This window comes from Pavona decussata, unplaced genomic scaffold, assembly GCF_977016875.1.
Source record: "Pavona decussata unplaced genomic scaffold, jaPavDecu1.1 SCAFFOLD_281, whole genome shotgun sequence".
In the NCBI taxonomy this organism is placed as follows: Eukaryota; Metazoa; Cnidaria; class Anthozoa; order Scleractinia; family Agariciidae; genus Pavona; species Pavona decussata.
The window spans coordinates 109,364-123,377 of record NW_028145682.1 but is presented as its reverse complement, the minus strand read 5'-3'; the positions used below and the strand labels follow the sequence as shown (position 1 = coordinate 123,377).

The window sequence follows — 14,014 nt, the reverse complement described above, 5'->3', positions numbered from 1 at the left end:
ATCCTTTCTTGTGTCGAGGTAGGTCAGCAGGGCACCACAGTTGCTTGATATAAACAGGTTCCTGCAAATAGTTTTAACACGAGTACTTGGCTTTTGTAAACCGCGCGAAATTCAGAACAACTGAGTTTCAAAAGATAGTTGTTTAAAGTTTTCATGTAGGTAGGCTATCCCTACTGTCGGATTTTTTTGTCCTTTTTGATTTTTTTTCCTTTTATCGTTGTCAAATTCGCCAGGCAGATTGCGCGGCAGGGGGGGGGGGGGGGGGGGTTTCTAACAGACAGGACTATGTTTCGCCTTGTAAACACGTCAGGCAAAGGTAACACGCCTACCCGGGAAAACTTCTCGCGGGTTTTCAAAGTCCTAAATATGAACTTTAAAATGAAGGCTCAAGGCCGGGAAATCTTTACATTGAACATTCCAGTGCTCCTCTTACGGAAAAAAAAGTTCTGTTTAGATAACGTCTTATCTCTGTAAAATTATTCTTTCGATGTGTTTGTCACAAAATTCATTTAAGTAAAATGTGTTTTCTTATTTACTCGACGAAAGCCTTTTCAACCAACAAAATCTGCCAAGAAATGTTCGTTGATACAAACATCAAACTGCAAGTTTTCGACACCGATATCAATTTAAGTTTGTAGAGTCAACAATTGGTTTTTGTCTTTCTGTTGCATTTTATTTATTTATTTATTTATTTTTTTTTTCAGTTAAGCAAGTAAGTGACGCGTGCAATTTGAGTTTTCTTGGTTACTAGGATAACCAAACTTGAAAAACAGCTATGCTGCTGGACATATTGACAAGCTAACAGTACATTTACCAGACTAAACTGTGCGTTAACACTCGTTTCCATCTCTCAAGCTGACCTTGGACATTCACTTAAGATTACATGAACTGAAACTTATTTCAAACTTATGAGGAAAAGAAGGGGAACAACATAATAGTTAAGTGTAAGCCTAACCCGAGATGTCTGCTTTATTTCTTCTACCCTTAACCATTACACCAACGAGAACTAGCTGCCGAAGATGCAGATAATTTTTTAGTATATGTATATGGAGTTTCTCATCACAACAAATAAAAACGAACCTCATAAGGTGGCAGAAGTCAGTTTGACCTATGGAAACGAATGTTAGCATGTAGCTCATCCCTACAGGAAGCATATCACAGAGGTAAGGATGATGGTATTTTCTCCCAACCGTGTAATCACAGCCAAATTAAAATATTTCCAGCTTCCTATATTTAACAAATCGACGGCAGTTTTCTATGGTCTATACTTTTATAGACCATAAAATGACGTCAAAAAATGTTCAAAACACGAGCCGCAGGCGAGTGGTTTCACTGCCAAGTTTTGGACATTTAATGGCGTCATTTGGAAAATTCTAAAATTAAGGCTAACAGACTCCAAGAGTTTTTTCCCTGCCAGTTTTGTTTGTACGTCGTTCTGTTTTGCTTTGTCTTATAATTATTCTTTTTTTATTTATTATTTCTCTTTTATGACGCTTTGGCAATAACACAAGCAGATATTCAACAAATATAAGCGCAAACAAATTTCTCATTTAAAGTATTTTAAACGTTTTCAGGAAAGTCTCCAAAAACAATAAGAAAAAAGAAACCACCTGTTTTATATGTAGCACATATAACGAAACATGAGCGCTTCCTGAACGAAGCCCTTCTTTGAAGACATTCATCCTATTTCGCGCTTACAACCTAAGCCTTGATCCGTACAATGCCTACAAACACCATACATTCAGAACCTTCAAAAAACCTTTATTTTTGGGTCATTTGTGTAGTACCTCTTCTTGTTTTTTTTTAAAACAAGAGTACCGGACACAGTTCCTACGCCATCGCACCAGTTACATGGCCTTGTGTTTTTCTTCACCTTGACAGTAGAATAAGCTGGCACACATTTCGGCCATTAATATGAATTTTAAATCATCAGATGCAGTAGTAGAGAAACAATGTTTTAAAATGCATGCCCCTGAATGGGAAAACGGTCAATTTAGTGTTGAAAGGGACAAAAGACTAAATATGCTTTAAGACGAAACAGCTGTGTCGGGAATCTTATAAACCTCAAAAAGCCACCAAAGGCGACCAAAAAGTGACCAAAATCATTAGAAGAACTGTTGACTAAAGTATTTTAAAAATGTGAAAGGTACTGTAAAGAATTATTAATTTCGTTAAAGAAAATAGGAAGATTTTCTATTTATTTATTTATTTATTCTATTTATTTATTTTTTTATTATTTTTTTGTATTTGTTTTCGTCCTTTTCAGAGGATCTTTCGAAAACAAACCTTCTCATAGAAGGCATGCTTACTGATACCTTCATATTATACCACCTTTCAAACTGCAAGGGCTTTTGATGTGGCCGTCTCCTCGTCGCAAAAGGCTCAGACGGTGCGAATAATTATTCTGGCATTTCGGCTAGCCTACTAGTCAATGTGCTCTAGTTTATATGTTTGGGGCTAGGAAAGCCAGATATGTTCCCAATATTCTTTGTAAAGTTTCCTATAACCTTTTCTCAGAGTTTTCTCGAAACGTCTCCAGTAATTGCTTTTGTTTTATAGTAAATGTTTGAAAAATACAATCGTTCCAAGCATCTATTTCTTGCTGCCAAATCAGTGTTCAGTGGTGGAAGAAAGAGAAGACGAGCACCGGTGGTTCGGGTTCACTTTACCGTTTTGATACCATCCAAAATTATGTTCACTGCTTCCCATTCCTGGCTTACCGTTAAATTGACAACCATTTCCTATGGTAGAGTAGCTATTTATAAACCATGGACGTCCCTCTCTTTGACTGGTTAGTGCAGTACAGGAAGAACAATCAATTCCACGAATATTTAGGTACCCATACCATTTACAACTTTTTTCAAAGTTTGACAAAATGGGTTGATTTTTTAATACAGTTCGCGCGTAGTATGTGTATTGAAGACCATCTTGGTCTTTCCGTCACATATAGCGAAGATACCACATTTAATGGCACCCGCTTTTGAAGCCTTCAAGCAGCTTTCATAGCACGTAATTTCGCAACGTTTGCCAATGTAGTTCACGGGGCAAAAGCAGCGAAATCTTTTATCTTTAGGGTCGCAGATCTCTTGACACTCTCCTCCGTCAAGACAAGGATTCGGTTGACAACACCCGTTCACACAGCCATGTTTACCTGGGACGAAGTTCCCTCCACCCTGTTATGTTAAAACACAGTTATCAATCCTGCCAATGCAGTTAATTATAAAGTTTTTTTTGAGCAATTAGCCAAACTGAAACTTTAACTTATATATTCAAATCAAGAGATTGGTGCAAAAGCTCAAATATCTTTCTTGCTTTAGTAAGCTACCTAGGCAGTCAGTCAGTCAGTCCGTCAATAGTTTGGTCGGTGGGTTAGTTAGTTAGTTAGTTAGTTAGTTAGTTAGTTAGTTAGTTAGTTAGTTAGTTAGTTAGTTAGTTAGTTAGTTAGTTAGTTAGTTAGTTAGTTAGTTAGTTAGTTAGTTAGGTAGTTAGTTAGTTAGTTAGTTAGTTAGTCAGTCAGTCAGTCAGCTATAGTTAGATAGTTGATTGTTTGGTTGTCGAAAACTGTAGTTGTCAATAACTATCTCAACTGATTTTGTTGTCGATAACTATTTTGTTGCAGTATTTTTTTTTTCTACTTCTTATGATCGTCGACAAAATAGTTCTCGATAACAATTTGACGACAGTCTGTCGAAGCACTTAGTTTATTCAGCGCAAACCCTCTCTAAGGGTACTTGAAATGTTGCAAGCCTTCGTAAAATGAATAAAGCACCGAATAAATAGCTTGCATGCAGTTAGTTTATTGTCAGCCTCCCACGCAGTCGTTTTTAGGGGACTCGTATTACCTCTTCCCCACAAACGCCTGCTCACTCAAGCGCCACATTCCTTTCCGCCGCTAAGCCAATCACAGTGAACCTTCTAAAATCTGTAAGGTTGACCTTGACCTCAGAACGCCTCTCGCGGGAACAGTGAAAAACATCACAACGGAGACAGAACTTGACCGAGCTTACGTGAGCTTTTAGCACCGTGTGCCCTACGTTCAAAATTTCTCGTGTAAATGCCTATCAATTGACTGCAATAAAAAAAATTCGTGACGGGAAATAGCGATATCTTCGTCAATTTGCCGACTGGTTACGCAAAGTCGCTTTAAAGTGTATATGACACAAAATCTTTTATTAGCTTATTAGGAAGAGCTTTCAAAATGATGAAGAATGGCATTTATTTTATTGCGATAGCATTCTTGGTTGCCGAGTTATTCAAGATTTAGGCTTATGCAAATTAGACAACTTGTGACGTCACAAGACTGACATAAAATGAAGGGAAATCACAAAAAATGGAATATCTCTTAAGCCTTTTTCTGTATAGAACTGAGACTTTGTAGCGTTGTTATACTCATCACAACGTTTCATAATATGATCCACTATGACATTTCCATGGCAACACAATGGGCTCCAGGCCCTCACCATCCAAAGGATAAAATCAGAGTTTCCCTTCCCAAAAAGCGCTTTTTGCTCTTGATGTTCATTCAGTGGGTATGAGGGAATATGGACATTACGCAGCACAAGTATAAGAAATTCTGTTTGACTGTGGAGCAATATATAAGGCATTTGTCATTTTGGGAAGGTAGAGGTCTGGTAACGAGTACGTTGCTATGGTGACATCATAGCCACTATCACAATGTGTAGTTCTCTCAGCACATCAACCCTGCAAAATTTCAATCCTGTAGATGTAGTATTTGCTTAGATATTGCAAATTTTGTGATTTCCCTTCATTTTGTGTCAGTCTTGTGACGTCACAAGTTGTCTAATTTGCATAAGCCTAAATCTTGAATAACTCGGCAACCAAAAATGCTATCGCAATAAAATAAATGTCATTCTTCATCATTTTGAAAGCCCTTCCTAGTAAGCTAATAAAATATTTTGTGTCATATACACTTTAATATTTATCAAGCTTAGCCTTCAATCTTGTCGACCAGGAAACCGAAATATTACCCGATATCTCGGTAAACTTTAAAGATTTTGCAGTTGAAACTCGCTTTGTTGTTGTAATTTGTTCGGGGACATGTGCGACATTTTCCACAAGGACCACACGTTGATCGGCTCTTTGTCGTTTAACTTTCCGTTTAATAGTCTTTAAGGTCATTCCCCTGTTTTGCAGTGCGCAACTGTACTGCGCACAATGGCAAAATAAAAAAAAATTACGCTCATTTCTAGCTAACTACTGAGTATCACTCAATCTGACTTGCATCTAACAACAAAATTCTTAATTTGCATTTTGCGCGGAAATTAAGGTGTTTTCATAAGACTCACCCCAGTCCCTTCGCGGAGAAACCAGTTTTGAAGCTCGATTTACTACTGCTTTGTGAAATATCTGCAAAACCAACCCGGTGAACCTATTTTCTCTTTTCAGATTTCTGACCACAATATCGTTTACTAACTACCGTGAAAATTTATGGAAAATCCTAGTGTTAGAAATATCAAATTTTGCACCTAATATCTAGCCAATGGACATTTTGGTCTAGCTTCAGAAGTAAAGAATTAGATTATTTTGTTGAATATCTCGGTAGTACTGGTTAGGAATAGTTTTCAAACAAATTTCACATTTGAAAGTGATTTATGAAAGAGGAAAAAATTCTATGAAATGAGCTGTTAAGTGTTCTCTTCAGAAAATAATTCGTGTTTTTGGCAAATGCTCTATTATAGTCCTTTTTGTCCAAACATGCAGAAATCACCATATTTCAATGCTTCGTTGCTGAAGAACAAGCATGGGCACCCCCTCTTTTTATTTCATTTTTGCAGTTTACATATAGTGAACCACATATGGGCAAAGTTTGGAAAAAATCTGAGTGTAGGCTCTATTTTAGGCGAATGACCTTAACCCATGAGCACCCAAGTGGTGAGAGTGCAGATGAAGTAAAGGGTGAAGGGGTTGTTTCTTTCAATACTTGAGAAATAATGTCATTCGCAATAATGCTATTTAATTTATTGTTTACGATGGCTTGACATCAATAACTTTAACAACTGCCTCACACTAGCAATATGAACCAGGCCAAGCAGATACATTAATTTTTCTGACTCAAGCCCCTCCTCAAGCCCGCACTTGTAGGACAACATGATATGAACTATTTATTAATTAAACGTCACTTGCGTCTTTATAAAAGAGCTAGGAAGCACAAAACCGACTTATTACTCTAAAGCCCACATGCAAAGGTACTCACGTCGGCAGAAAAGAACTGGAAATGAAGATAACTACATTTACTTACCTCGAAGATTACGAGTCCCTTTAATACAACGAAGACAATTGGAACAGCTTCAATGATACAGGCTTCCAACACTTCACGTCGAGTGATAATTAGGTTCCCGATGTTAACACTGCAAACTATGACTGACGATGTCTCCTCCATTATGTTTCACACGGGATAGGCTATTAAAATTTCAGCTTTCGAACGATCAGAAGCCACAAGAGCCAAAAGTCTGAACGCCACTCGTTTTGTGAGTGTGAAATTTTCGCCATGACACTACGCTTAGCTGTCTCGTATTTTCCGTCAAAACAATAGAAAAAAATCACTCTTTTGGAAAACCCTTGCTCATGATGTCGAAGCAATATCTTTGCAACATCTTTCATATCCACAGTTCACAATTCCTGATACTGATGGCTCAAAAATCCGAAGAAATCATGCGTGACCCAGACACCATCATTCGACTTCGCCGAGGCAGGCTGCTGGACGCCAATTTGACCGGATGTGACGTCAACTTTTGTTGGATGATTCAGATACAAAAAAAGTGCCAGACGCTATGGAGTGTTCTCCCTCGCTCCTGTGAGGGAATCACTGAGAGTTGCAGGCCTGAAGGACGACTGCACCTTCACAGGCAATAGCAGCTGTGTTTTGCCAAGTTAAGAAGCTTATAGATTTTCGGTGAGGCTCCACAGGAAACAGCATTCATATATCGAGTGATCAATAACTGTTTTAGTTATGGACATTATCCTCTTCGTTGTTGATCTTTTTCATTGTAGAATGTGCCTCGAATTTAGTTAATCTATTGGCAAATCAGTTGTTCCGATTTGAAGACCGAATGGGGTAATTGCTTGCTAGGGTTAACCTTAACCAAGAATGCAGCCAGCGCATTTTTTTGACTCTCCAAGTGAACATCAGCCTGATTCTCAGACAGTCCAGGTCGCTCGTAGCAAACGTGACATTCAAAGGAGATTTTCATTTTACAATTCTGAGACACGTTCAACAGCTATCTTTCCTAATAACAAGTGTTTCCGTTTATTTGAACATGCAGCTATTTCTGAGACCATCATACAATGTTTGGCTAACGGTTCTCTGTTAATCAAGGGAAGAGTGGAATCTAGGGAAGAGTGCATGGACGAAGTTGACCCCCCCCCCCCCCTCATTCTCGTTATGCTTATTACTGTCGAGTCCCCAAGCCCAGAATGTGCCACGATAAGTGTTTCCTCAATCTGTGAATTAGTGATCTGCTCCTTATTTTAGACTATATTTCTCACCTTCACCGGTACGTGAACTTCAATTCCAAATATCCGTAAATGATAAAAGCGGGCACGAACGTGTCTCGCTCAGTGAGAACAGTACAACAATTTTTTTACTGTTGTTGTTATTTTATTATTATTATTATTATTATTATTATTATTTTTTTTTTTTTTTTTTTTTTTTTGGGGGGGGGGGGGGGGCTTTACTGGCACGGCTGGTAATTGTTTTTCGCACTATCCATTTTGGCCGGAAGGCTACTACATATTAAAATCACACGATAGGCATGTTTACCGCTTACATGAGGTTGCTGAGGGTTCCATGTAGCCAATACATTGACGACAGGTTCCTTGGAGAGCTTTCGATTTGACGACAGACTGCAGCTCTTGTCTCTTTGGGATTTTTTTCTTGGTATTTCCAAGTCCTTCATTTATCCTTTTGTATTCGTGAGGTTTCTTGGTTTTCTGGTGAGTTCGCAACTCTGCATCTTCATTTTACCAAAGGATAAAAAGAAAAAAGAAAAAAAAATCGCTTTCTTGCTTGAGCAAATCTGATACAATCAATCTGTTTCTATGAAAAAAAAAAAAAAAAAAAAAAACAGGTTCTGCGGGTAAACTTATCTCGTAGTCCCAGTCACCCGATTTTTTGCCAGGTAGATTAATCGTGCCACAGCGGGATATCTTATTTCGCCTCGTATGGTTAAAGTATCAGGTGATCTAAGGAAACAAATTTAGTATTTGCTAGTATTGGCGTTTTCTTGATAGCAGGGGTGGTTATCTTCCATTATAACGCGAGTCCAATTTCTGTCTTAAGATTTTAAAATAACGTTTCAGACTTTTGCAACACCACAGCGACAAACCGATGAGTGGTGTCGGATCTCTTGTAGACCTGGATCAGCAAATAATTTCGGCAGATGCAACGAAAAACAAACAAAATGGGTACAATAACTTTACCACTTTATTATATTTCAGTTATTCTAACCATTTTGTTTATTTTTCGTCACCTCTGCCGTTAGGATCAGTCTGCCATCTACGTTTTGCGTTTCGGACTTTGCCTGGGGTGGGATGTATTATTGATCCAGATATTACAATCTTTTCGACTTCGGCTTCTTTGGGCACCAAGGGCTTTGCTGATTGTAATCAAAGGAGATTTCGTTTTTCTCAAACGTCTTAAAGGCTGGAAAATCCGTCGTATCTAATGCCCGATTGAATGCGCACGCTGACTCTATGGCCTTCCGGTAAAGAAAGGTTGTAAGAATAAATTGCTCAGTAATGCCCTTAAAGAGTTGCACGAGGGCTAGACAGTGCTTGCTTTCAGCACGGTTGTTTCTTTACAGTATTTCCACTCAGTTTCCAAGACTAATGCTGATTTTCTTTCCACCGGATAAAGGCTGTATGCTCACGGAGGGATCCTGATTAAGCATAGAGCAGCACCATTTCCCCAGAAAATAAATTTGACGCCTATGGATTCCAATACAGACAACTATTCTTAGGGTGCGACCACTTAGACATTTTACACCTTTCTTCACTCCAAAATCAGCTTGGGTTAACATCTCTGCGCAGTCGATTGCCTCCACAGAAAACGGTTAATTTGGTAATAGAAAGTTGGAATAACAACATGATTCCACAGTTGTTTCTTTGTTCGTTTGCTGTTGTTGCTGTAGTAGTCAGTAGTTGTTGTTGTTGTTGTTTTTCTTTTTCTTTTTTTTACGTATCATTAGCTATACAGTCAACTCACTTTATTGCGGACACCCTCCGGAACGCTAGTTAGTGTCCTCAATAGCGAGGGTCCGTAACAGCGAGAATTAATTTCAGTGAAACGTCTGTAATATATTTTTGCCGGGAATTTAGCTGCTGCCCGTATTATCGGGGTGTCTGCAAGGCGACAGCTGACTGTAATTGTCATAAGAAACAGATGGCCGATAAAATCAACGGGGTGCATAGAGGCCTACACATGGTGCAAACACTTGAGGCTGGTTCACACGTGAAACGCAAACGCAAGCGCAAGCGCAAGCGCAAAAGCAAGCGACGTTTACACGTCGAACGCAAACGCAGGCAGAATGAGATACGCACGTGCATTTCAGTATCCCCGGATGGTGGCAATATTGTTTCCAGAGTCCGCATTACCCTTGACTACAAGACATTAAACAAGGACTCTGAGAAAGAGATTAAAGATGGCGGAAGAGGACGCCATCTTGGTTTGAACGTAAACCGTAGAGGCATAGAACGAGTACTTTTCATCTTGCGTTTCCCTTGGCGTTTCCCCAGTTCACATGTGTGAAATGCAAACACAAGGAGATGAAACTTTTCTATTTCTTGCGTTGGCGCTTGCGTTTGCGTTTGCATTTGCGTTGTGGTAGTTCACACGTGTGTTATCTTGCGCTTGCGCTTGCATTTGCGTTTGCGTTGCACGTTAAAAATTCATCACGAAGATATCTCAACATTCTTCTTTTAATTTTAATCTATACTCAAGCGGTGCACAAAGCAGCAGTAGCTAAGTCAAAAAACTAAAAATAACACACTTCCTTTACATTAAATATTGCGGTGCACTATACACACAATGATAATTACTTGTATAGTTTGAAAGCGTTAACTGCTTTTTGATTAAGCTTTCATCTTTTGTAATCAAAAACAACAAACAGAAATATTTTGACCTGATTATTGAGGTATTTTTTCTACGCACAATCGAACGAACGCATATCAGCGCCATTTCACCACACTATTTATTACGTTACTTATACAAGCATTATACTGAAATGCTGATGCTTATCAGATTAACTCAAACTTATGCCCCATTCACACCAAGGATTGAACACGTTTAAAAACTGTTTAGTTAAACACAGTTTAAATTTTTTTTTCTTCATAAAAGCTGCTTTCGCATTTTTGTCGACTAAAGATTTAGCACAAATGAAAGCACAAGTCGCAGTTTACTTGAATCCTATGTCAAAGACAATGGTTCAACTTGCTGTTACCGATTTTCATGTCGTTAAACCTGGTTTAATTGAATAAGTTTTGTTGATGTGAATGTGGCTCTAGTTACGAAAGCAACAAATGTACATTTTAGAGTTTAGGAAGTCAAGCCATGCATTGAATTTATATATACATATCATCGAGATGCAGTCAGAGACAGCCGCCATATTAAATCTGCCATTTTGGTTTTCCTGATTTAATATCCAAAACCTCTGGGCCGGGTTGTTCGAAAGCCGATTGACGCTAATCCACGATTAGATTTTAATTGAGGCTTTCAGCTCGCCCGTTAAAAATGATTTTTAAAGCCTAATTTCGAGCTAAAGGTAAAGAAAGGTCCAAGTAAAAATTGAGGGCCAAAAATCTTTTGAAAGAATTTTTATCGATTAGCAATTAAACTCGAGTCAAAGTTTGCGTTAATCCGGGATTAGCTTAGTCGGGCTTTGAACGTCTGGGGCCTGGAAAACATTCGAATTTCAAAAAAAAAAAAAAAAATGACCGTAAAAATGCGGTTGCAATGGAGAGAAAATGGCACGTGAACAATCAAATGTCATACCAAACATTTTAGGAACTGTCACAAAGTTTGGCGGTGTTTGTCTTTTTAAAGTTTTCAATTTAGCGAGACCACGCTCTTGATTGCCTCACTCTCTTCCTCTCTCTCCCACCAAGGTTTAATGCAATAGTAACAGTTGTCAACTGTTTTATTGTTCTTTAACAATTTCAACTGCAACCAACTCCCTTTACTGTGGACACACTCTGGACCGCAAGTTAGTGTCGTTAATAGCGAAAGTTCGTCATAGCGGGGATTTATTTCAGTCAAACGTCTATGATTTATTTTTACCGGGGAATTAGCTGCTGTCCATATTATCGGGGTGTCCGTAATATCGAGGTGTCCGCAAGGCGAGAGTCTAATGTAGCTAGTTTCTCCGACGCCCGATTTAGAAAAGAGCTTGCGTAGCGACTGAAAATATTTGCTTATCCTTACTGTCATCCATTGACTCGCTATCGTATTTCATATAATGTAAAATGATTTCAGGGGCATTCAACGAGAAAATTTTACAGAAAAAATACTCAAAACGTTGTCTTCTCTGTTCTAAGATCGTTATGTGTCCTATTTTAAAGGCATATTTGAGTAAACTACTACAGTATCTGTTCGGATGCTATAGCTTAAAATTTTAGTTTCAGAAAGTTTATTGATAGGTAAGCGAAATTAATTTTATAGCCCGAATTTGCTAGCTGTCCTTTTCCTCATTTTTAGCGAAGTAAAAACCAAAAGAATCAGTTTCCAGTGCTTCTAGGTTTTAAGTTTCAATTTTACTGAAATCAAATTTTTGAGGCGATTGAGGCCTTCTTAACAGATATTCACCAACCGGAATGGTTGAGTGCCCCTGTGAATTGTCTTTATTACCTCGAAACATCGCTACCTTGTTTCTGTATAGAACTTTTAAAATTAGTTATAAATGGCCCCGTTGCACAAGGAAAAACAAAGCAGAAAAAAAAGTGGTCGATTTTACCCCACAACATAATGTAGCATTACAGTCCTTCAGTTTTGAGTCTTTCCTTTTTATGCACAGCTTCTCCTTTTCTTTTGATCTTTCGCTCATTTATTCTTCGTCTTTCTTTTCGCCCAACTTTAGGAGCACGGCATCTAGGGTTTCCTGTAGTTTAGCAAGTTTAGATTCCTGCATTTTTGAGCATTGGCACTCAATATCTTCCCTCGGACACATCTGAAAAGAGCCATTAAAATTGTCATTATGGTGTGAAGCGAAACCAGGAAAAGGAGAGTTAGTAATTGAAATTCACACACAGTTAATCAAGTATTTAGACGAGGAATATGCTTAAATTGTAAAAAAAAATATATCCATGTACAACTAGATGCACTCGAAGCCAAATCATGATAAGTAATAAGAAGAAGGCGAATTCTTGTTGGCTGTAATTGTGCTATTGAACAAATGATTCCACAAGAACTAGCAAAATAATGCGTTTGTATTTGTTTCCTCCAAAACAATCATAGAGTATTATAAAGTCAGGAATCCAGAAGTTATCAAAAAAAAAAAAAAATTCGCTGTCTTTTGAGACCTCCATTGCTGTGTTCGTTAGGGTTGTGATCTAATTAGAATGGGTACCCCAAAGCAAGGTTAAAGACCTAAGGCTTTTTTTCACAATTTAACAGTTATTTTAGGGTTAATTAACACTGTAAAAATAAAATTAAAATAAAAATACTGTAAAGCTGAAACCCTTGTCGTTTGTTTTACAATGTATATTTTCAGAGAGTTAGCCAAGTCGTTAGAAATACAACTCCCTTCGTTGAAAGTTTCCACAACGAACTGAAGACAAATTTCCGGCGTTTTGCGGAGTACACATATTTTGTATGCTCAAAGAAATTCGAACCAATAAGTTTAGGAGAAACAAATCGATTGCATTTGTCTGTTTTAATTTGTTTTGAATACACAACAGGCGTTAAGCGTCACGAAATTTGACCAATCAGAATGCGTCCTTTGATCAGTAGTTTTCACGTCCACGAACGCTGATCAGTCCGGAGAGGTGAGCCTGTTGAAAATTTCGTTGTTAGTGAAGTCTGGGATACTTTTTTTCCCGGTTTAAATTCGTTTTGAAGTTAGAGGAGTAAATTGGCTTAGTGCTGGTTAAGTTGCTTTTCAAGTTAAAGCGTTTGTTCGCGTTTGTAGCTATGTCAAAGGAGATGACCTCGCGCCTGCCACCATGTTGTTTTGATTGTTAAGTTATCGCTTTTCTTGAGGCTAAAGGTACTTACTGTTGCCGAGTTTTGCCAATTTTTTGCACATAAAGCTAGTTTATCTACCCGGGTCTACCCCTTATGGTTTTCCTGTTGGAAACCATTGAACTAATATAGAATCTATGAAGAGATCTTGTAAACCAAGTGTATCAACTCCCTGGAAAACGGCTGGAAGAGCCAACGAGCGAATGCCCGAATGCTATTTTTCTTTAACAAATCCAGGAAGAAAATGTAGATCTCTTTCAACCTAAGATTAAAAATAGGTAAAAACAAAAAAATACAGACTGCGAGCAATCGTACTTGTCTCCTCAGATCACGCGCGCTAAGTGGCGGTTATATTATGCAAATTACAAAAGTGAACTCGTGGCTCGCAGCCTCACCGCTCGCTAGATCCATCGTGCGCTACAGAACAAAGGAAAAGGCACCCTTTGTGGTTGATGACGCACGCGGCCTGAATATAAAAGGTATTCACACCAGCCGGAATATTCTGCTTAACCAATTCAGATTGAGGAGTTAACAACAGAAGCGTTTGTTAACAGAAAAACAACAACAACGACAGCAAACAAACAAAAGTAAACGCACGGAATGCTTTTTGGATGAAGGTGGGAAAATAGAGCCTTATTTTTTTCGTTCGATGCTACACAGATGGATTTCTTTCCTCATTTACGTCAGAACTACCAGGATTCAAAATACTACATCATGTCGTGTAAATATAAACGTCTGGCCATGTTTTGGAGTATACATTCTAGGCACAACCATTGCTGTAGAGACCATGTCGCAGAATATCCGCACATCATTAATGTTCAT

At 38.3% G+C, this 14,014-nt stretch overlaps 1 protein-coding gene across 5 annotated transcripts in view; it reads right to left on the bottom strand.

The window, feature by feature from the left end:
- Positions 1 to 9,928: 9,928 nt before the first annotated feature.
- The window catches only part of LOC146455207 (uncharacterized), a 56,081-nt gene continuing 51,995 nt past the window's right edge, over positions 9,929 to 14,014 (bottom strand). For all 5 annotated transcript variants that reach the window (XM_085094511.1, XM_085094512.1, XM_085094513.1 and 2 more), the window contains exon 22: positions 9,929 to 12,179. In XM_085094511.1, coding sequence (XP_084950637.1) covers positions 12,057 to 12,179 — 123 coding nt within the window. In that variant the 3' untranslated portion in view covers positions 9,929 to 12,056. The remainder of the gene's footprint in view (positions 12,180 to 14,014) is intronic.